Source organism: Paroedura picta, chromosome 15, assembly GCF_049243985.1.
Source record: "Paroedura picta isolate Pp20150507F chromosome 15, Ppicta_v3.0, whole genome shotgun sequence".
Taxonomy (NCBI): Eukaryota; Metazoa; Chordata; class Lepidosauria; order Squamata; family Gekkonidae; genus Paroedura; species Paroedura picta.
The window spans coordinates 13,591,370-13,615,848 of NC_135383.1; the positions used below are offsets into that span (position 1 = coordinate 13,591,370).

At 46.4% G+C, this 24,479-nt stretch overlaps 1 protein-coding gene across 1 annotated transcript; it reads right to left on the reverse strand.

Annotated features, from left to right (window-relative positions):
* Positions 1-2,893: 2,893 nt before the first annotated feature.
* Positions 2,894-23,325, reverse strand: P2RX1 (purinergic receptor P2X 1). Its single transcript, XM_077312026.1, has 13 exons — positions 23,012-23,325; positions 15,378-15,525; positions 14,022-14,093; positions 12,630-12,699; positions 11,969-12,065; positions 11,180-11,260; positions 10,932-11,073; positions 8,764-8,891; positions 8,436-8,526; positions 7,440-7,505; positions 6,791-6,892; positions 6,221-6,290; positions 2,894-4,932 (listed from the first exon to the last, which is right to left on the reverse strand). Exons 1-12 carry the CDS (start codon positions 23,146-23,148, stop codon positions 6,225-6,227), a joined length of 1,200 nt encoding a protein of 399 aa, XP_077168141.1. The 5' UTR covers positions 23,149-23,325; the 3' UTR covers positions 2,894-4,932; positions 6,221-6,224.
* Positions 23,326-24,479: the final 1,154 nt, after the last annotated feature.

Sequence of the window (24,479 nt, forward strand, 5' to 3'; positions counted from 1 at the left end):
TTAGGATCTCCTGACTATACTACACACATGGCGTATGAGATATAATTAATAATAATATTTGGATGGGAAACTGCCAAGGAAGAGCAGGCTTGTGACAGCCAGTTGGGTGAGATGAGGCTTACTGACCATCCAGCCTGGCAAAGAATTTTGGGAAACTCGTAAACACGCTTGTTACTTTGCAACAATTTGGTCAGTCCTAATAAAAAGACATTGGGCTGTTTTTCCCCGGGGAGGGTTGTGTGTGGGGGGGACACACCAGATGCACAGGAAAACAGGCCACAGAAATACCTTGCTATTCCATTTCCTTTTTAGGCCTCTTGCTTGCAGCTTCCCCCTTGCAGACTGCTGTGCACAATTCCTGACCTGCATAGCGCCAGGCTAGCCTGACCTTGTCAGACTGCAGAAGCTGAGCAGGGTCAAAGCTGCCTAGGATTTGAATGGAAGACCCCCAACAAAGTCCAGGGTCGGGACGTGGAGCCAGATAATGGCGAACCACCGAGGGAACATCTCTTGCCTTGAAAACTAGATGGGGCCAGCTGTGACTTGACAGCTCTTTCTACCCCCACCCACTCCCGCGTGAGTTTGTGTCCCTCTGCAATGGTGTACTGCTATGCCACAAGCTCAAAGCACAGCGTCGGTCCTGCAGTGCAGAAACTGCATCTGAGCCTTCTTCGGGTAGGGAAAAGCGGCATATAAGAACCAACTCTTCTTCTTCTTCTTCTTCTTCCTTCTTGAGACGTTCGTGTTGTACATTTCTTGGCTTTGCAGAAGGATGGTAATGGGTAAAGGGGGAGGGGATTAGAGTCAAGTGGGTAGCTGAGTTGGTTGGGAGCAGCAAAACGAATTTGGAGTCCAGCGGCACCTTTAAGACCAACAAGGTTTTAGTCAAGGTCTAAGCTTTTGTGTGCATAGGGAGGCCAGTCCCCCCCTGGAATTATAGCTCATCTCCAGACAACAGAGATCGGTTTCCCTGGAGAAAATGGCTGCTTGGGAGGGTGGACTCCATAGCACTCTACTCCACTGAGGTCTCTCCCTGCCCAAAATCCTTCCCACTCCTGGCTCCACCCCCAAAGTCTCCAGGGATTTCCCAGAGCTGGCAACCTTACCCCTTGAATAAAACTTGGTGGATAAGGAGCTTGGTAGCCTTTAAGGGAAACGATTGCAAGTACTCTCCCGCCCTCTGCTGGCCAGTGCCTGATACTACAAGATGGCTTCACAGATTCCCTTTGGGTTTGGAACAGCATTTTCGGGATGGCAAAGGAATGGAATAGGATCTGTACAAACTGAGGAGGGAACACGAACCGTTAGAAAGAACTGGTTAGATGCATCCGGATGTTGGGCAGGGATGGATAACTGCAGCCTCTAAACCGTCCTCAACACTTTGAAGTTCATGAGCACTGATGATGCTTTAGGATGCTTAGGGCTGATCCTGCATAGAGCAGGGGGTTGGACTAGATGGCCTGAATGGCCCCTTCCAACTCTATGATTCTATGATGAGTTTGGGATAGAACTGTATTTAGGATTGCATTTCAAATGCTAAGAAAGACGGGAATGAGCCAGCAACGAGTTCTCGAGTCTGGGAGCTGTTGGGGATGACAAAAGCATATAGAAAATGGCAGCGCTTATGCTTCAGAATTCACCTCTTTTCCGAGCAGACATCAAATTCACATGAGAGAGTCACAGTCCTTCTGCTGAGACTCAAGGAAAGCTTATCATGGTGGCTGAGAACAGCATAGAGAAAGAACAGATTCCCTTCTGCTTCGTGCATTCTGAGTGGCAGTGCTTGTAGATGGCCATTGTATTCAGAGCCAGTTGTGTGACTCACATAGATTCGAATGTATCTAGCTAGCCAAAGAACAAAGAATCATTGTTCCAGTGTAGTCATCTTCCTCACACTGATTGGATTTTCCCGTGCGGAGCTGGAAACTCTACTTCTAAAGTGCATTCTCCAACGTGTGCAGAAAGGGCGAATGTATGTGTGTGAGTGTGAGGGTTACTGGGGGTTGTTGGGGTGTCTGTTTTTCGTCAAGTCACAGCTGACTTAAAGGGACCTTGGTGGGGTTTTCCAGGCAAGAAACATTCAGAGGCGGCATGCCATGGCCTGCCTTTGTGTCACAACCCCAGATGTCCTCGGTGGCCGCCCTTCCAAATTCTGTCCCAGGCCGAGCCTGCTTAGCTTCCAAGAACTGGTAAGGTCAAGTCAGCCTGAGCCATAAAGCTTTTCTAGGGCCTTTCCATGGCCTGCTTCGAAGAAGAAGGAGAAGGAGAAGAGTTGGTTCTTATATGCCGCTTTTCTCTACCTGAAGGAGTCTCAAAGCGGCTTACAGTCGCCTTCCCTTTCCTCTCCCCACATCAGACACCCTGTGAGGGAGGGGAGGCTGAGAGAGCCCTGATATTACTGAAGAAGAAGAAGAGTTGGTTCTTATATGCCGCTTTTCTCTACCCGAAGGAGGCTCAAAGCGGCTTATATTCGCCTTCCCTTTCCTCTCCCCACAACATACACCCTGTGAGGTGGGTGAGGCTGAGAGAGCCCTGATATTCCTGCTCCATCAGAACAGTTTTCTCAGTGCCGTGGTGAGCCCAAGGTCACCCGGCTGGCTGCATGTGGAGGAGTGCAGAATCGAACCCGGCATGCCAGATTAGAAGTCCGCACTCCTAACCACTACACCAAACTGGCTCTAGCCAGAGGACTGAAACACAGACATTCTTCCCCATCTGCTCAGTGTTCCGGCCTGCAATTTTTGACGCCCTGACTTGTTTTGAATCTTGTGACGTTCGTTTTTTATGACTGAGTCGCCTCGTTTTCACTCATGAGCAGGTCTCAAGCAATCAGACATCCCTCAAGGGACCGGCCAGCGGACGGGATGCCAAATCAGTACAAAACCAGCCGAGGTAGTACCAAAACTAGAGGTTTATTTCATTTGGGTTTTTTCCTTTAAAAAATAAAGTATGTTATTACAAAATCACCTTTGGCAGCATAGCTTCCCCCCCACCCCACCCCTGGACACATGCAACAGGAAACAGTTCTAAGTGCTGTAGGCCGAAAGGGGCAGCGGGGTGGGGGCTGTCCAGGAAAGGTGGCCCTGTCCGTGTGTGAGGCTTGATCCATCATTCAGTTGCACAATTAAGCATGTTTGTGGAGAAGGACCAGTCAGGCTGGATCAGACTGAAATTCAAGCCCATGATCCAACTCCCTGTTTCCAACAGTAATCAACAAAGGTCCTCCGGGGAGCCCCGAAAGCTTGTCCTTTGCTATTTCCCCCAATCCCACAATTGGCTTTCAAAGGTATACTGCTAATGAGCATGGAGGTTCCATTTTGCCATCATGGCTAAGAGCCATTTATGAAAACCTGGGGTTTCTCGACGGCCCTGCAAGAGTTTCCCGAATGGGTGGGAGGTAATTAATTTTTAATTCATTTTTTTTAATTTGTTAAATATTTATTGAGTGTTAGGGCCATATATGGTCATGTTGACCTGTGCCCCCCCCAATGGCCAATGATGGGCCTGGTGGTGGCAGGAAGGGGAGGGGCCCCAGGTGGGCATGTTCACAGGTATGCTTCCCAATCCTGTTTTGCATGATCACACCACTTCTGGGGTTTCTCGAGGCCTGATGAATGTTTTTTTTTGGGGGGGGGCTCAATGGGGAAAGAAAGTTGAAAAAGGCTGGAATCCTTTTCTAGAGCCATCGTTGGGTCTTGTAGCAGTGAGTTCCATACGTGAATTACACCCTGTGTGAAGAAGCCTCTTGAAACTGCTTCCCGTCCACCTCATTAAAGGTAAAGGTATCCCCTGTGCAAGCACCGAGTCATGTCTGACCCTTGGGGTGACGCCCTCTAGTGTTTTCATGGCAGACTCAATACGGGGTGGTTTGCCAGTGCCTTCCCCAGTCATGACTGTTTACCCCCCAGCAAGCTGGGTACTAATTTTACCAACCTCAGAAGGATGGAAGGCTGAGTCAACCTTGAGCTGGCTGCTCATTAGATGCCTCCAAATACTGACATTATGGGAGAAGGAGAAGACGGTCTCTTGTTCCGCTTTCTAGACGCCTGGCAATATTTTATAGCCTTCTTTCACACTCTTCCTTTTTCTTAAAACCAGACACCCACAAATACTTTAACCTTGACCTATGAGAAAGACACATATGACCCCTGGGCTGTTGGGTTAACCTTCATGGCAACTTTTCCATCTGGGAATCAGCATTTCTCAAGCAGAATTGCTCTGCTTCTAAACCAAGATTTTTAACTCGGAAGCTGTCAATCTGTTTGTCAGAAATTACACAACTGAAATACTTAATTAAAAAAAACACACACCCAGAAAGTTCACACCAGTCAAAGTTCCCTGCATGGTAGCCATTGGCTAATCTGAATTGGTTCCTACATTTCCCACAAAAACACTCCTGTGTCCCCAGAGCCGGTGTGGTGTCCTGTGTAAGAGTGTCAAACAAGCCCTGTGCTCATATCCCTGTTTTGCTGTGGAGCTCTTGGGAGGGGTCTCTTTCTCATTCTAGCCTACCTCGAAGGGTTGTTGTGATGGCAAAGCTGAAGAGGAGCAAATGGCAGACAGCTGTCCTGAACAGCGTACCCTCCCCTTGGGAGAAGGAGAAGGGTACAGACTCGTTGCGTAGGAGAATTGGTCCTTTCATCAGCCTACTCTCTCTTCAGCCCATGCTTGAGGGAAAGGCTCCCCCAGTTCCTCTGAACAATGGTTGAGAACTTGGCAGACTTTCCTTCAGGTGCTTCCCCAAGGTTCATCAGAGCTGCTCAGGTGCTTTCCTCCGAGTCCAAACCTCTCCCCAAAGGAGACCACACAGTACAGGAATCAGGCAAATTCAGGAGGCCTTTGTTTTCAGGCAGATGCAAGCTGTCGGCAGCGGATTAGAAGAGGACGAAGGGGGCGACGAAGACAACGTGGGGCTTGTGTTCAGTGCAAGTCCTAAAATCAAGAAGGAAAGCCGGCTAAATCAACAGCGACCGGCATCGATCCAGCCTACCAGGCCCCCCAAAGTAGTACTAGTTGAACTCAACAAAACTGCTTAAAGCAGGGGTAGTCAACCTGTGGTCCTCCAGATGTCCATGGACTACAATTCCCATGAGCCCCTGCCAGCGTTTGCTGGCAGGGGCTCATGGGAATTGTAGTCCATGGACATCTGGTGGAGCACAGGTTGACTACCCCTGGCTTAAAGGAACTCAAGGCTGGAACTTCCCCAACCGATGCGTTTTCTTTTCTTTCCCGGAGAAACAGGAGCAGATCATAGAATCCTAGAGTTGGACGGGGCCCTACAGGCTAACCGGTCCACCGCCTGCTCGATAGAGGATCAGCCAAAAGCATCCATGAGAAGTCTCTGTCTAGCCACTGCTGAAGGAAGACTGAAGCCCAGCAAGGGAAGAAGGCTCTCCATTCTCTTGACTTCAAACAGCCTCCCGGAGCTGAGATTTGGGGGGAACGGTTTGGTTTTTGTATTTGGCATTACACAGGACCCCTGTATATCTTCCCCTGAAGAGAGCAGATCTCAGCTCCGGGAAGCTCGTGGGTGCTGGAGAAATGCAATGACGGAAAGGACTTCAACTCCTCTTCCTTATCTGCATTGGGGCTCTCTGCTGCTGCTGTTGTTGATACAGGAGAAACATTTGGGTAGGGTTGTCAGCGTTCAGGCGGCACCTGAAGATTGCGTCCCCTGGAGGAAATGGCTTCTTGGGGAGGCGGAGTCTATGTCTATACACCAGGGGCAGTCAACCTGTGGTCTTTCAGATGTTCATGGACTACAACTCCCATGAACCCCTGCCAGCAAATGCTGGCAGGGGCTCATGGGAATTGTAGTCCATGGGCATCTGGAGGACCACAGGTTGACTACCCCTGCTATACACTGCGGAGATCTCTCCCCTCCCCAAAGTCTGCCCTCCTCCGGCTCCACCCCCAAAATCTCCAGATATTTCCCAGCCCTGAGCAGACATCTAAGCGTAATCCGGATTTGTCCTCCCAACACAGCCCTTTTCAGCTTCAGGCTGACGGTGTTGAAATCAGCACTGCCAAAACCAATCCGGATTTGACTGAGGACCTGTAAACGAAATCCTGGTTTTATAAACTAGCCGGAATAATTCACGGTCGGAGGTGAGCGTCCATGAAAAGGTGTTTTCACCAGGAGTTGTGCCTGGGCTGCCTGTTTGTGTTCGTCTCTTGCTGAACACAACGCAGCACACAAACAATTTCCTTTGCCACTTACTCTTTCATGGAGATGCATTTTCCTTCTCTTGCAAGTTGCACATCGAGGAACTGATGGCCTCTTCTTTTGCCTGAGGAGGTTATCAGAGAGAGAGACAGAGAAAGAGAGACAGAGACACAGAGAGAGAGAGAGAGACAGAGAACTATTTTAGCCCAGAACAATTATCCCAGAATGGGTTCTCTCCAGGGGATCTGATATTTTGTCGACTGGAGAGGAGCTGTCATTCCAGCGGAGCCCCAGGTCCCACCTGGAGGCTGGCATCGTGCTGGTTTGCCACCCTAACTACTAGGGCTGCCAGCTCTGGGTTGGCAAACCCCCAGAGACTTTGAGGGTGGAGCTGGGTGTAGGCGGGATTCGGGGCAGGGAGGGTCCTCAGTGGAGTGTAATGCTAGGGAGTCCCCCCTCCCAAGCAGCCATTTTCTCCAGGGGAGCTGATCTCTGCTTTAATTCCAGGGGATCCAGGGCTGGCATCCCTATAGTAGCCACACTTTCTGGAAAGCAAGCAGCACTGCCTGGGGGTGGGGCTGGGCTGTGGCATTTGGGGACTGGGGAGAGGGGCTGCCTACTGACCGGCTTGAGAGAGTCCTGTTCTGCATACTTGAACTTCTTCTGCTTGTAATAGTCACGCTTGGGCAGGAAATGCAGCAGCAGCAGGTCACAGAGAACAGAGGCCTACGGGTCAGAGGAAAACACACCATTCAGAACAGCAATCTCTCTCCTTCTTAACAAGTGGATGGAGTTGCTGGAGCCCAATACTGGGTTGCCAACTCCAGGTTGGGAAACACCTGGAGATTTGGCGGGGTAGGAGCCTAAGGAGGGCAGAATTCAGAGGGGGGAAGAAAATCAGTGGGGGATATGGCCCGAGAGCCCACCGTCCCAAGGGGCCATTTATTTATTTATTTATTTATTTATTTATTTATTTATTTATTTATTTATTTATTTATTTATTTATTTATTTATTTATTTATTTATTTATTTATTTATATTTATATACCGCCCTCCCCGAAAGCTCAGGGCGGTTTACATTGAACTAATAAACAATACATGAAACAGTCCTCGTTAAAAATTTGTTTCAGAGGAGCTGATCCCTATTGCCTCTTGATCAATCACAAGCTCAGGAGATCCCCAGCTGCTACCTTGAGGGTGGGAACCATAACACCACTGGGTCACACTCATACACACACACACCCCTTCTAGGGTTATCAGGGTTTGAACTCACCACTCCGAAGATGCCGATCCCTGAGCCTATGGTGGTCATTGTTGGGATAATGTCAAATTTTCCAGCCTGGAAGATATTAGAGGCAGTCAGCACATGGATACCAAGTACCCAAAGAAGTCACGGCGGTTTACCTGGATTTCCCCTCCTGTGTCACAGAGAATGATTGGGCGGGATTATCCTGGGCTGGGATTCTAACCTGTCCAAGTTAGATTCTGTAATGACCACAACACCACACTGGGTTAAGTGCTGTCCAACTCAGGCACGCGGGTTACACCTTGACAAAAACCCCTTTCCTTCAGAGTCAGGCTCTTGGTTTTGACCAAGCAGTAATATCAGAGCTGACTCAGGCTCACCCACCTCACAGGGTGTCTGTTGAGGGGAGAGGAAAGGGAAGGCGACTGTAAGCCGCTTTGAGACTCCTTCAGGTAGAGAAAAGCGGCATATAAGAACCAACTCTTCTTCTTCTTCAGTAATATCAGGGCTCTCTCAGCCTCAACTACCTCACAGGGTGTCTGTTGTGGGGAGAGGAAGGGACGGTGATTGTCGGCTGCTTTGAGTCTCCTGCGGACAGTGAAAAGCAGGGTATAAAAGCCAGATCTTCTTCTTCTTCTACCTGAAGGAATCTCAAGGTTGGCTCTCAATGAAGACAGCAGAAGACCAAAGCAACATGATCTTTACAAACCAGGAGGGCAAAGTTTGAACAGTGTACGTGCATTTGACTCCAGGAGCAGATTCCTAGGGAGTCAGTGATTCAGCCTGGGTGCCACCATGGAGAAGGCCCTGCTCCAGGGTTAGGCTCTCTTCCAGAGAAGGAGATACACGCAGAAGAAGGGGATAGGCAGGTAATGTTACTAAGGGATGGGCAGATTCCTGGAGGCAGCCTTTCCCATGGAGATCTGTCACGAAGACTGCTCCAGTCAGGCATCCCAGATCTCCCCCCACAGCATGAACCCCTCAACCCCAAAGGAGAATATTATTTCCCAAGACAAACGTTACCTTTCCATTGACCAGAATATCGAAGCGGATCCCAAACACCTTGTACAGGGTCCTTACTTCACTCCCGTTCTCTCGGTAATATCTGGCATATCTTTTCAAAACAAAAAGCCCATGGGTCAGAATGGAAGCTGCTGTTTACTGAGTCAGACTCTATCAAGGTCAGTATTGTCTGCTCTGACTGGAAGCCTTTCAAGTCACCTGATCCCTTTTACCTGCAAATACTGGGGAGGGGAGGGGGGTTGAAACGGAGGCTGTCTGCAGGCCAAAACACCCCTGACATTAACGGTAGGTGAAAGATGGAGGCTGAACTAAATAAGAGCCACCCTACCTGAAGTTGAAGCCAGGAGAGAGGTTGTCGTCGTTATACAGTCCATGGAAATGGTAGATGGGGATGCAATGTTTCACGGGCCAGTCTAGGTCACAGTCCCAGTTGATAGTGATGCAAATGACCCCACCCTGACCAAGAAAAAGAGCACAGCCTATCAGGGATCCTGCAATGGTTTGCATTCAATGTTATCGTGCAGCCTGTCAATCAAAAAGGGGACTTGCAGGTTAAAGTCAAACATTAAAACCGTAACATTCTTAACTATATATAAAATACTGGAAGATACCTTTTTATATTCCTTATATAAATATAAGCTTTGGGCTGATCTTGTGTTGGGCAGGGGGCTGGACTAGATGACCTGTATGGCCCCTTCCAACTCTGTGATTCTATATATTAAAATATATAAATTAACTTCCACCCATTCAGGAAACCCTTCTAGGGCTATCAATAAACCCCATCCATTGATTAACTGATAGACCAATGGATCGATTGATTTCTCTCTCTCCCCCTCCCCCTTTCTAAGTTTTGTAGGGGTTTTGTATGTGTGTGTGTGTATAAAATCTAACTTAGTGGTGGTCACACATCAGCATCCTAGCTAACCAAAATCTGCGCAGATTTATTTCACAGGCAAGGTTTAACAGCTCTGATTTCATTAAACTCCATAGTCTTCTTGTGGATGTGGTGCCTGAGATATTTGAAAATACAGCTTTTCTTCCTACTGAATATTCAGTTTACCCGTCAGATACACTGATAAAATTGGAATTTTATCTGTTTTAGGTACTACTGTCAATTAGATTTCTTTTGCACAATGTAAACAAATGTCTTATGTATTAACATAGTACTGTTGGATACCAGTTCTAGAAATTAAATTCCACTGGGGTAACGAAACGGAGATGGCTATAAGGCATTGCTTTGTCTTAGCATTCTAAGGATCCCTCCGATGACTTTTCCAAAAAGCACCAGCAAGATTTTACAAGAAATATTGGGGTGGGTGGTGGAAAATGATGCAAAAGCAGGCAGAAAAAGAGGCAGAAAAGGAATCTTCACAATCTGACCACTTGTACTGATTGTGAAGATTCCCTTTCTGCCTCCTTTCCTGCCTGCTTCTGACCCCTTGGACAGAAGTGGCAAATCACATCCATCCGCTTACAAATAACTCTGAAGAAAGAAGAGGTAATGGTACAAGATAAGCTTTGCCAGATAAGACTGAGAGTCCACTGACCTACCACAGTGGTGGAACACGCAAGATACAAAATTCAAAAGCATAAGAAGAATACCCTACAGGGAGCATCGGATGAGATATGCATATTTAGATAGGAACTTCCTGGTATTTTTCAAATAATCTCCTCCCACATCGTGATTAATTGGAGATTTCCTGTTCCTTTGAGCACATTTCCTCCCTGAGTTCCTCCGGAGTAACGGTTAATCACCCTCTCGCCTTCCTTTCTTCTTTACATAGTTGTTTCCCTTCTCCATTACGCAACTGATTCTGTTCTGACAGTGCTCTGCACCTCCTTTGCATATTTGAACTCTACTGACATACAAACCCCACATGTTCATTGGAGGAGGGACACGAAGTTTTACCATCAGACATCCAATGGGAGATTTGTGACTCAGCCTCGCATGCTCCCTGTTTGCAAAGCAGCTGCAACCGCCCCCATCCCAGTGCCGTTTTTGCTTTTATCGACCACCGTGCTGCTTACATGGTTGCACAGAGATTGGGCATCCAAGCCAACCGCGGACGCATGGCAGTGGCTTTTAGAAAGCAAGAATGACATGGGAGGTGAAGCTAAACTGGCTTCTGATAAACTACCATGTGCTTGCAAGGGGGACACTCACAAGCCTCAGAGGCACAAAACTCCCCTAGAATGACTGATGCAAAGACCTCATGTCATCCCCTGAGAAGCTCAAGGGCTTTGTAACGTCATGATCGGACCATCTGCGCCAGCGGCCTGTTTTCAACAGCGGCTGGCCAGATGCTTGGGGGATGCCCTGAAGCAGAACGCTGAATGCCCTTAACATCTGGTGAAGGAATAGAGAAACATTTTGCAGTCGCGGCTGGTGTTTTCCGACACTCCTTTGAGGTATTCCTCAAAAACAAGGACTCGATTCGGCTCAGTCCTGTTCTCTCTGGACGCCGTGATGTTTGCATCAATCCAAGAAGCACTTGCCTTCTTAGCCAAATCAGAAAACTTCTGTCCGGTCTCCTCCACAATATATCCCAATTTGAACACAGGACACAAGGGATCTCGGACTTTGTGGTAGGTGCAGCTCTTGAGGTACTGCTTGGTGACTCTCTCCACAAGGTTGCGTCTGTCAAAAATTAAACACCAAAACTGGAGACACTGAAACGCAGCGAAGGAGAGGTATGATGACTAATAAGAACATTCAGCAGTAGAGTCTTTGATCGACGGCTTACCTGGAGACTTTGAATTTGGGGAAAGTGATGCTGTTCTTGATAAACAAGGTGAAGTTTTCTGCTTCTAGGAGCAGAGGGGGGCTGGAAGACAAAAGCACGGATGCTTGTTGGTTAAAATTCAGAGGTGGATTGCCATGGCCTGCTCCCCATGTCAAGACCCAAGAATTCCTTGGAGGTTACCCTTCCAAGTACTAACTAGGGTCGACCCTGCTTAGCTTCTGAAATCTGATGGGATAGAGCTTGCCTGGGTCAGAGAGAAAGAGAGACAGACAAACAGGTGGACGAATGGAAAAATGATAGATGGTTACATGGTACACAGATGATAAATAGACACACGGCCATGATGGATTGATGACAGACAGATAGATGGTAGATGATTGGTAGATAATCTGTCAATCATCTGTCTATCATCAATCAATCAATCAGTCTGCTAGCCTGCCTGCCTCTCTGTCTGTCTGTCTGTCTGCCTGTCATATTTACTAGCTGCCTTTCCTCCTATGGAGCTCACATGTACCAATTTTTTAAAATTTAACATTCATCCCAAATTTAAAATTACCATCTAGGACTGGTTTTGCCCAATCTCGTCAGATTTCAGAAGCTAACCAAAGTCAGCCTGGATTAGTGTTTGGGTAGGAGACCCCCCAAGGAGATCCAAGGTTTATATTCTACGTTGATGACTGTAATTGTATCTTATATGGTACAACGGGGAACGGCTGTCTAAAAGTTCCCTCCTCAAGCAACAGTTCACGTCCTTGGGATAAGATAGTGGAGAGCACCTCCCTTCCTTACTTTGGGATCAGGTCGTCAATCTCTACTGGGCACCAGCCAAAGATTTCACAGGTCTTGACTGTGCTGTTAAAATTCACACACTTCCCAGTCATGATACCTGAGGAGAGAAAGCAGCACACAAACAGGTTAGGAAGAGAAGGTCTTCCATGAGGTCTGGAGGTCCTATGCAAAGGCTCCCCAAGGGCAGTGCACAGCCAGTTGCTCTAGGGTTGCCATCCTCCAGGTGAGGCCTGGCGATGCCCCTGGGATCTGTCCAGATGACAGACAGCAGTTGCCCTGGAGAAAATAGCTGCTCCGAAGGGTGGACTGTGTTGGCACACCAAGACCTCCACCTAGAAATTAACTAGGAATATTCCAATCCAGAGTTGGCAACTTTTACTTGACCCCATGCCAGGCAGGAACATGGGCACACATGAAGTTGCCCATATCCTGAATCAGATCCATGGGTCCCTTGTGGCCACTACTGTCTTCTCAATCAGGTTCTCAGGGCAAACGTCTTTCACATCACCATGCTCCCTGATTCGTTCCCCAGGTGATGCTGGGCATTGAACCTGGGGCCCTTGGCGTGCCAGGTAGGTGCTCTGCTGCTGTGCCACAGTCCCCCTGGGGACATGTCAAATTATGTCACACTGGCGTTCCTTCTGAGTACTGTCTTTCTTACCTTGACCTCCACGAGGGTGCTTCCCCTCAATACATTTGCTGTCTTCATCACATTGATCTGTTTCAGGATTCTGAAATGAGAAGGAAACACAATGACCAGTCAACTAGACCAAGATCTCCTTAGTTGTCTTGTTTTCCCTGTAGGGGACTCAGTGCCAGGGCAGATAGGAGTCTGCACTAGATTTTCACAAAGAAGAAGCAGAAGAAACAGAAGCAGCAGCAGCAGAAGAAGCAAAAACAACAGAAGGAACAGCAGAAGAATCAGCAGCAGAAAAAGCAAAAACAGCAGCAGGAGAAGCACAACAAGTAGAAACAGAATAATAATAAATGTCCAGCTGTGATTTCATGCAACATGGAGTGTGCAGGGTTAATCTTTGTATGTTGCCCTCACCCATATACCCATAGTTAGAGGGTATAATTATGGAGGGCAGAGCTTTGCCCTTCAGGAATGGGAAGAATATCTGCCTCGTATGGTTCTCCTGGTTAAAAGGATCAGTTCTAGGAGAAATGAAAGATCCCTGCTTGAGACCCTGGACTCTAAGCCCTAGAGAGCCATGGCCAGTCAGAATGGGCGATACTGAGCTAGATACACAAAAGATCGGACTCTGTATAATGCAGCTTCACCAGGTTTAAATGTAGAGTATCTTCAACAGTTCTATCATAATGAGGAGGGATTGTAATTCAGCAACAAAGTAAATGGATGGATGGATGGGTGGATGGGTGGGTGGGTGGGTGGATGGGTGGGTGGGTGGGTGGGTGGATGGGTGGGTGGGTGGGTGGGTGGATAGAAAGATGGATGGATAGATGGATGGATGGATAGAAAGAAGGAAGGAATTCCAGGTTCAGTGCCATTCTCAGGATTTCCTGGATAATTGTTGCCAGTCAGAGTAGACAACAAGTTAGATTTGCCAGTGGTCTGACTCTGCATTTTGTAGTCTTATATTTCAGTATCAATCCTTGGGGGATTTTGCATTTGCTTATTGCATGAGTTTTACTGGTTTTCCAAAAATCAATCCACGGTTTAATTTGAGGAAATAACCTCAGGGTTTCTTGGGACCTTAAGTGAGTTAAATATCTTCTGGATGAGTTCATTTTTTCACAGTTTGGATTTTCTATCAGCTGCTCAGCAAAGTGGAATCTCTCTCTCACACCTATAGTAATCTATACCCCCCCACCCCCAAATAACATTTCTCAAATTTCGAGACTGAATCACACATACAATAGAACTGCTGTGTTTCTTACAAACTCACCCACATTCAACGGACCACAACCCTTGCAGTACCTATTCTGGATACACAGAAGCAGGCACATGGCTGACTTTTTAAATAGCTATGCCTCCTGAGCAAGCTTCAATGACAAAGGCAGATATCAAAAAACCAGAGGAACAAATTACCTCGGGGCACCGTCCCTGTTTCTGCCCTTGTGTGATGATGAAATTGGTCATGACCACAAAGGAGCTGTCTCCCTACAAAAGAAAACACAGCAGAGATGATGACATCAGAAACTATTTGGTCGCATTCATGAAAGTGCCACCTCCATTTGGTGCACTGACCAGAGTCATGCTTTTTGTCCAAAGTCCCCTTATTCTGGCACACTTTGTTGCTGCTAATTAAATAGTACAGAATACGTCATTTGATTCCTTGCTACTCCACATGCAGCCAGCTGGGTGACCTTGGGCTTGCCACAGCACTGAGAAAGCTGTTCTGTCCAAGCAGTGAAATCAGGGCTCTCTCAGCCTCACCCACCTCACAGGGTGTCTGTTGTGGGGAGAGGAAAGGAAGGTGACTGTAAGCCGCTTTGAGACTCCTTCTGGTAGAGAAAAGCATCATATAAGAACCAACTCTTCTTCTTCTTCAGTAATATCAGGGCTCTCTCAGCCTCACCTCCCTCACAGGGTGTCTGTTGTGGGGAGAGGAAAGGAAGGAGATTGTAAGCTGCTTTGAGACTCCTTCTGGTAGAGAAAAGCGGCATATAAGAGCCAACTCTTCTAAATGCTGTAAACCACCCTGAGCTGGCTAACAACAACAACAACAACAATAGGAGTATACTGCTTCTAATATGACAAAGAGCAGGCAGGGTCTCTTACAATTCTTTAATTTAAAAACTGTAATTGTTCTAAATAAATAAAAACGTAAGAACCCTACAAATTGAACGACAGCCGAAGGAATAAGAGAGTGACAGTCACCATTATAATTAAAAAGGTAAAGGTAAAGGTATCCCCTGTGCAAGCACTGGGTCATGTCTGACCCTTGGGGTGACGCCCTCCAGCGTTTTCATGGCAGACTCAATACGGGGTGGTTTGCCAGTGCCTTCCCCAGTCATTACCGTTTACCCCCCAGCAGCAAGCTGGGTACTCATTTTACCGACCTCGGAAGGATGGAAGGCTGAGTCAACCTTGAGCCGGCTGCTGGGATTGAACTCCCAACCTCATGGGCAAAGCTTTCAGACTGCATGTCTGCTGCCTTACCACTCTGCGCCACAAGAGGCTCTTTATAATTATTATAAATTATAATTGCACAGTAATAAATGTATATGGGGAGCAATACTAAATAAGATACCATAATAAATCCTATTAAGCGATCCATCTTGAAGATGGCTCAGGGATATCAGGAAGCCCCTTTGACCTGTACAGACAACCAAGGCAATTTCCTAATAAGCTCATTTGGGTTCACAAAACGTTGAGTCGATTTCCCTTTGGAATGCCCATTTTCAAACAATTCGCCGCTTGCAACAGAATCAGGCTCCTTACCTGAGGTGGGTAAACATAATCGGTGGCGTCCCAGATATACGGGCCCATCCCGCTGAAATTCGTAAAAGTCATCCCTTTGAGCTTCACAGAGACGGAGCTGACGACCCCATCCCGGGACTGGTAGCCTTTCTCGTAGAGGAAAACCCACCTAAGGAAAAAATGAAGCATTTGCAACAGCTCTCAAACCAAGATTACGAACCATGGAGGAGAAGGGTTGCCAGCTCTGGGCTGGGAAATACCTGGAGATTTCGCAGGAGGAATCTAGGAAGGCTGGGAAGGGACTTTAATGGGGCTTGCCTTCCAAAGAAGCTATTTTCTCCAGGTGATCTTTATCCCCCAAAGAGCCACTGAAATACCAGAAGATCTTCGGCCACTACCTGGAGGTTGGCAATCCTATGGAGGGTTGACAGTCTGGAGGATACCATCCTACTACAAGTTTAAAAAGGTAAAGGTAAAGTTATCGCCTGTGCAAGCACCGGGTCATGTCTGACCCTTGGGGTGACACCCTCCAGCATTTTCATGGCAGACTCAGTACAGGGTAGCCTTACCAGTGCCTTCCCCAGTCATTACCGTTTACCCCCCAGCAAGCTGGGTACTCATTTTACCGACCTCGGAAGGATGGAAGGCTGAGTCAACCTTGAGCCAGCTTTCTGGGATCGAACTGCCAACCTCATGGGCAGACAGCTTCAGACAGCATTTCTGCTGCCTTACCACTCTGTGCCACAAGAGGCTACAAGTTTAAGTCAATTCAAATCTCTTCTCTTCTTTGCAACGTCCATTTCTCTCGGGCCTAACCTCACAGCTTGGTTGCCAGGGTAAACCAGCGGAAGGGAGAATCATCTACTCTCTGGAGGAAAGCTGGGATAAGCCTATAAACAATACTCCATTTTGAACGGTGTGGCTTTTCCAAAAGAATTATGGGAATGTTTTGCTTGATTAATTTGTGGACCGCTCGGGGCAGTGGATGACCTAAAACTGCACACAAAAATTAAAATCATTAAATTGTGTCGTAAACACAGTCCATAAGATCTAGTTGGCAGTTCAAAATATAAGACAGCAGTGAGCTTCCAACAAGTCATCCCATGGCGGGGAAGTAGAAATGAAGAGGCCCAGTTTAATGTGATTTAGCAAACATCATGGAGAATTCTCTCCCGGAGGTTGCTACACACTCACACTGTAGGAATATTAGGTGTTCCAGTGAGTGTTCAGAGTGTTCAAGGTGTGCACTGGTAAGAAATAAAAAATATTTGTTTGTTTGTTTGTTCGTTCGTTTATTATTTTCATTTATATACTGCTGTGAAGATTTTTAGAGGAATTTTACCATGCATTTTTTTATAATGTACCCATCAATTATACAATTTTATATATTTTAAATTTTGTACTGGCTCCCTGATTTTGCAATTTTCTACTCTGAAATGTTTTTTTCTTGCTATCTGTTTTATCTGGCCGCAGTGCTGTATTAAAATAAATTTGATTTGATACTGCTGTTCTCGGAAATACTGTCTTGCGGCGGTTCACAAATAAAACAATAAAATTACAGTATAACCACCCCCCCCCCTAAAATCCCCATATAACAAACAGATGGTATCATAAACTGAGTCTTCACCCCTCCTGAGCCCCCCCAAAGCACAGCCCTGTAGATTAAGGTGACCAGATTTTAACATTGATAAAGTGGGACACCATTGATCGGGGCGGGGGGGGGGGGTCTTGATTAAAAATTTGGTCCATCCCTCACTGGCAGCACCGATGGACCTGTTAACCCTAGTCGGAATTTGAACATGGGTCCTCTGGGACCTAGTTCAACACCGTAACCCCTCCACGCAGTAAAGGAAACTGGCATAATGCACACTGGCACATCCTTACATGAAACAAAACCAATAACAAAGACGAACATGCCTAGAATGAAAACGAAATAAAGCTTCTATGACAACAACAAAAGCCACGGTGCGCGTAGATCTCTACTTCTCAGTGCCGAAGCTGGAAGATGAGAGGTCGGAAAAGGATTCAGAGACAAACCGCAAAATAATAAGAAGAATTAAAAAATCTGAAGCAGAAAAGGTAGAAGGAATTGAGGGTGTTCATCCTGTTAGAAAGGAAGGAGAGGGGAGGTCCTTGGAGTCTTCAAATGTTTATCATCAAATAAAGAGATTTCAGGAGGAACAGAAGGCAGAGCAGGAAGGAAAGGAAATTAAACCCGGGGGATGTAGGTTCAGTGTTTATCTAGAGGATTGCCGAGGTATTCGCCTATCGTTTTATTTATTTTACAGGGACCTTTTGTAAGTCCTTTACAAACAACCAAGTAGATGCCTGTCGTTTGCATCCCAGCCTTTCTCCAAAGAGCTCTGGGCACAGGTCTCCTCTCCTCCATTTTCACAGAATCATAGAGTTGGAAGGGACCATGGAGGCCATCTAGTCCAACCCTCCTTCTCAATGCAGGATTAGCCTAAGCAGGGGTAGTCAAACTGCGGCCCTCCAGATGTTCATGGACTACACTTCCCATGGGACTCATGGGACTTGTAGTCCATGGACATCTGGAGGGCCGCAGTTTGACTACTCCTGGCCTAAAGCATCCAGGATGAGTTTCTGCCCAGCCAGTGCTTAAAGACTGCCAGTGAGGGGGAGCTCCCCACCTCCTTAGACAGCTGCTTCCACTGCTGAACTAGTCTGGGAATCAGTTCTTTATTACCACCAACTCCAACGAGAAATACCGTAAAACGACAGCACCCCGCAAACTTATATACAGGCAGCCCACCGAGTGCCCTGATTGGCCCTTAACGGAATCCAATGATTGGTTCATTTGCAGAGTCTCAACCCTCTCAGTGATTGGCTGCTTTACGATCCTTCATGGGCATGTTACTAAAAACCCTGAATACATAACTGAGTCTACCCTCCCAAGCAGCTTTGGGGAACTGATCTCTTTAGTCTGGAGATGAGCCATAATTCCAGGGGATCCCCAGGGTCCCTCCATCAGGATCTTTTGTGTTGATTTTCCCTAACCATTTTGTTCACCCTGTTGCCATGTAACCAATTGATTTAGCACAATTCTGTTTTTATGGTGTCAGGCTAACCTCTTCAAATACCAAGGCAGCATAGGCATAGAGAAATGTTTATGAGTGGTTATCAAAAGCTCTGTCTTGATGTGCCAGGGCTGATGGGCTCAGAGCTGACAGTTTTTGATGGGGGAAAACCAGATTTCTCTCCTTTTTTAGCCTGGCCAACCATTCCTTAGTGCCTCGTGACCTGAAAAGAATGAACCTGGCTTTCTTTCCTGCCTTCCAGAGTCAGTATTTTCTCTCATTCGGCTTGAAAAGAAGAAGAAGAAGAAGAAGAAGAAGAAGAAGAAGAAGAAGAAGAAGAAGAAGAAGAAGAAGAAGAAGAAGAAGAAGAAGAAGAAGAAGAAGAAGAAGGCTTAGCGGGGTGGTACGGGGGACAACACCCCTCATGCCAGAGAAAGCCAACCAGTTGGAGAGGATCTTTCAAGCTACATATGGCATTTTCAGAATCAGTAGCAGAACATGTTAGGTTTTTACTAAAAATAACTGGCTGTTTAATTAGTGAAGAACCACACTTCAACGGTAGCTCTGATTCAAATCAAAGCTGATTTTGTGGTTTCGTTTTGTGGTTTCGTTAACTTGGTCTAAGTTGCGTTATCTATTTTCCTGACCGTTTAAGGATATTCACCGAAAGTGTGGCAGGTAAGATGAGTGACTATCAGAAAGGCAGCAAAAAACCCAATATATTATAGAAATGTGATGTCAAAATGCTGCCTCACTGTCCTAAACAGTTAAAAAAGAAACAGAAAATGGGTGAAAATAAGAGGAACAAAAATGGTCTTTTGGGGCATGGACTGAAAGGTTGTAACAATGAAAAGGTTTTAAAAATTATACAACGTGAGCTTGTTCACTACCTGTGTGTTGATTTATTAAAAATAGTTTTATGCTGCCTCTTCAGAGTCTGACTTGAGAGAGCTTACAATTAAATACCAAACAAAGTGGAAACCTTCCCCTTTTGGCAGAAGTGCCTCTCCAGTTGGAAGAAACCTCCGTAGCCCAGTAGGTTACAAGCCCTGGAGTACAATTTGGAATTCTGCATAGCTTAAGGATACAACCTTCAGCTCTCACTTAAGCCCAAGATAAACCAGGCACCCTTTCCCATAAACCCTGTGCTAACACTGGCTGGTTTCTCTGCGACCGTATCATTTTTTAAAGGGGGCATTTAAACCTACCAGGATGTAGAAACCTTCATTTTCCTATTACTAATATTGACACTTCAACGGCCATGCCACTTAAGGAGAAATGCAGTCCTTTTGGAACTGTTTTCATCTCCCTCCTGAATGCAGGGACGATGGCTCAAACTGGGGGAAAGTTATCTCGGGCCAAGTTAAGACAAGACAACCTAAAACAACACCTTAATGCGTTACTTTACTTCATCCAGGTATGAACATGCTGCCAGCTTCATGAATCAACATTTAGAAAACAGAGAGGTATCCATCTACCATTCATTCATAGCTACTAATCAGAACAGCAGGTGGATAGACCTCACGCCTAGTTCTTGCCTATGTGTTAATCTTTGTTAACTTTTGGGATGATCCTGGGCCTAGTCTGCACACATAGGATAATGCACTTTCAATGTGCTTTGGCAGCTGGATTTTCCAGTGCAGAAAAGAAGAAGAAGAAGAGTTGGTTCTTATATGCCGCTTTTCCCTACCCGAAGGAGGCTCAAAGCGGCTTACAGTCGCCTTCCCATTCCTCCCCCCACAACAGACACCCTGTGGGGTGGGTGAGGCTGAGAGAGCACTGATATCACTGCCCGGTCAGAACAGTTTTATCAGTGCCGTGGCGAGCCCAAGGTCACCCAGCTGGTTGCATGTGGGGGAGCGCAGAATCGAACCTGGCATGCCAGATTACAAGTCCGCACTCCTAACCACTACACCAAACTGGCTCTACTGGCTCTACTTCTAAAGTGCATTGAAAGTGCATTGAAAGTGCATTATCTATTGTGTGCAGAATAGGCCCTGGACACAAATTTCTTCTCACAGTCCTTGGGGGCGATCCCACGGCTGGGAAGGGGGTGCTATCACTGCATGGTCTGAGCTATTATTATCTCTTAGGTCAGTCAGTAAAATGTATTGCATTGAGCCAAAGTCTATCGCAAACAAAACATAGATGCAGACACATAGAACAATAAATAGAGCTATTTCCTTTCATGTGTCACATGCACACTCTACATTAAAATACGGTTCAGATACATTCTGTTAAACGGATCCCTCAGAACATTATCTATCTGAATTTAAATAGCTGCAAACGAGTACAGTAAAAGATATAAGACGCAAAAAGTATGCTTTGAGAAGGACATTTTTGCTCTACGTTTTGTAGCAGCCAAGGCAAAAATTGATGTAAGTGATGGATATTATGTTTTATTAATGGGTGAGGCTGCCATAAACCAAGGGGTGGGGCCAGATCAACCGGGGTGGGGCTTGACAGTTCAACACATGTCACAGGGAAGAGCCAGTGCCAAAATAACCACATGGGAAGTACCTGACAGCCACCCAGTTTTTTTTTAAAGAAAAGAAACCTCCATGGATCTTGAGCATTGCTGGCAAGCATTTCTTGGCTCGGTTTGATACTTTTTTTTTTTCTTTTACAGAATCTTGGCCGGGAGTCTGTTGCCGAAGAAGAAAACATGTACTCTTTGGGACGTTGGATCCAATTTTATGTATGGGAATAAATTAATCCTCTCCCTCTCTCCCCATGCCAGCCTCTCATTCCCAGCCTCTGAGAGGAGGGCAAAGGCTGGTTATGTTAAAAGCAGGAAATGCCAAAGAGTTTTTGGGTCTGTTGGAAATTCCCCTTTTGTGGGATGTTTGTCCAACCAAGTGACTCCGTGGAGAACTGTTTAAGGGCTAGACAATCCAGGGCCTGCATTCCTTATGTTCAGTAGCCCAGAAGCCATACACCTATACATTCACAAATGTTTTAAAGCCCAGCCAAACAGAAACGTGCTTTGTCAACAACACCATTTTGACCTAAACTGCTCGTAAACAATCTTCGTCTTACACGGGCAGGAACGGATGAAAATTTTCTAAATCCGTTTTCTCAAAAAGTGATCTTTTTTCTGCTTCGTATTTTGCTTCAGACCAATTGCATCCCTCATTTTAATTTTAGGTTGGAGGTCGGTGTGATATTGCTGATATATATTTCATTGCGTTTGCACGTTATTGCGCTGTGCAGGGGGAAAGTCTGAAGAGGTGGGCTGTGAATTGTAAATAAGCCGACATTTTGGGAAGATGCTCGGAGGCGTTTGACATGGTGCACAGGATGTGCAGGATAAAGATCGAGGCTCTGGACTCTACCACTGCTGACCGCAGGGGACGGGTGCATTTTAAAAAAGATACTCCCTTTCTAGATAGAAAACTAGCTTATCAGAGAGTGGCCTAAGCTAAACATTTTTCATTGTCATGCTAGCGTATTGCATGCAGTAAACCTTTTCCTACAGTTTGGTACCTGGATTCCAGCCCACTAAGCATAATATTTCATGCATTTGATGTCGTGGGTTACGGCCTGGGAATCAAACCTGGCTTTCCACATTACAGCCTGCCACTCTTAACCACTACAAGAAGATAAGTCCTGCAGAGTAGTACTTTTTAGTGTGTCACCTTTCTTTATTGAAATAAATGTTATTAAAATTTTTATATGCATAAGAAATAAAGATTGATAAGTGATAGAAAAGAAAAAGACGACAAGAAAAAAAGGAAAAAGCTCGGAGGAGGCACCTGGAAAAGAAACGCAGAAGGATTAATACAAAGAACGGATTTAGCGAACACATTACAATAAACCTCTTAAGTTTCCCATTGACCATGCTGCACAATAATATTTGTTAATTTAAATTAAAAATTCCCCCCTGTTATTTCAAGATTAACTTTCAGCATTTTTTAAAATCTTTAAACTCAAGAGCCAATAAGCCATTTTATCATTGCACTGCAAGAAGTTTTTAAAAAAGGTTTCCAGTTGACTTTAAAGGTGCCACTCAACTTGTTCTGCTGCTTCAGACGAACACAACTACACACCTGAATTGATTCAGCAGCATGCACACAAAAGCTCACACCTAGAATAGAACTCTGTTGGTCTTAAGGGGGCCATTTGATTCAAAGTTTGTTCTGCTGCTTCAAACCAACACAGCTACACAGCTGAGTCAGTTCAGCAGCCTAACTTGCATGGTTTCCTGTGTGGCCAGCCGGGTGGCTCTTCTCTGGCAGTGGAAAAAGGGACTTACCCTCTATTGTAAGCCAGGATCAGTCAGAAGGTAAGTCCCAGCTTTTTATTTCTCACCAGAACCATCCAGGGGGTGTCCTAGTCAGAGAGGAAACAAATTTCTGCCCCATGGAGAGACCACAGATATAAGGATTATTCCAATTTCATAGCCGGAGGATGTGTGCCTGCACATGAAAGCTCACATCTAGAATAAAACTTTGCCGGTCTTAAAGGTGCCCCCGGACTCAAACTTTGTTCTGTTGCTTCAGACCAACACGGCTACGCACCTGAATTGATTCTGCAGCCTTAACTTGTACAGCACCCCATGGCTTCCTAAGAGGACAACCAGATGGTTCTTTCCTTGCGGTGGAAAACGAGACTTACCCTATAATGTAAGCCAGGACCACCAGCTGGATCAGTCGGAAGGTAAGTCCCACCTTATTGTTTCGCACCAGAACCATCCGGGGGGTGTCATATTCGAAGAGGAATGAGGACAAGCCCTCCACAAACTTGTGCCCCATGGAGAGACGCCGGCTGGGGTTCTTCTCCTACAGGCAGAACCCTCCCTCTCCGTTCAGCCTCTGTTTGCAGAAGGCCTCACGGTGTTTGCCCTTGCTCATCAGAGGTGTCTTTGCCTCCTCCTCTGGGTGAGGTTGGGGACTTTTCCCTCTTTCTCTGCAGCTTGGGTGCAGCAGCTGACTTGACATTTCCTTAGATGGTCTGCGGGGTGGGGATGGGATGTGGGTGTGTGTGGGAAATGAACACAGCAGCCCCAAACCCTGCCCAGGAAAAGCAGGCGTTCTGGGAGACGGCTGCGGAAGGAGAGAGGGAGGTGGGTGACAGGCAGCCGCTGGAGGAGAGAGAATTCCCCCCCTCCCCAAATCGAACAGGCTTCTGGAGGGACAAATCTACCTGGTAGCCCAGAGCATGCATATTACTTACAAAATTGCTTTAGACCAAATCAGGCCACTGGTCCATCGACACTGGTTGTGCTGCCTGGCAGCGGTTCCGACGGAGCTGGCACAGTTCCGCAGGGCCTGTAAGATGGAGCCAGTGACTCTATAACATCAGTGCCCCCCCCTGTAAAACACCCCCCCCCATGGAAACATCACTAAACAGAGATGCTGGAAAGATATGTAAACAGATGCTGCCTCTGCTAGTGTATGGAATGTGGTTTGCCAATGATTTTGTTTGTTTGTTTATTTGATTTTTATACCGCCCTTCCATATGGCTCAGGGCAGTTATAATATTATTAAGGTTATAATGTTATGGATTTTCATTTGTATTATTGTTACTGTTGTTGTTGCTCACCTCTCTGAGCCAGCTAGGCAGACAGACAAGCAGGCAGATGATAATAATAACTGGAAAAGACAAAACGCTTCCAAAACCACAGCACCTGAAATGGTCCAAATGGGAGATGCCAGGGATTGAACCTGGGACCTTCTTCACACAAATGCAGACAACCTGCCATGGACCTCTAAGGCCCTCCCTACATGAACCCACCTGTCCTGCTTCCTAACAATGGACTTGCACCAAACAGCAATTGGGCTGCAGTAGCTTGACGATGTATTAAGTATCAGTTATCAGAAATGTGTTTGTTGATCTCTTGCTTTGAATTGGGACATAGTTTGGCTTTTTAGTCTGGTCTAGAGCTCAACATTGGCTTAGCATTTTATGAGTTTCAAATGCTTGGATGTTATGCATATGAAATGGTGTGCCATGTTCAGTGCGTGCCGCATGCAAAGTGATCATCTAGGGATGATGTGAAAAACTGGTTGTCACTTCAAGTCACAGTTCCCGTTGTGAAACCATACCCACTTTGCATGCAAGATCTTCAGGCAATGCCGGAGCT

Excerpts from the sequence above, each read along its gene's own strand:
- P2RX1 (XM_077312026.1), bottom strand. The coding sequence starts at position 23,148 with ATGGGGCACAAGTTTGTGGAGGGCTTGTCCTCATTCCTCTTCGAATAT. Across the intron at positions 8,892-10,931 it reads TTTCTGATTTGGCTAAGAAG|GGTGGGGTCATTTGCATCAC; the intron begins GCAAGTGCTTCT and ends TTTCTTGGTCAG. Across the intron at positions 6,291-6,790 it reads AACAGGACTCTCTCAAGCCG|GCAAAAGAAGAGGCCATCAG; the intron begins GTCAGTAGGCAG and ends TAACCTCCTCAG.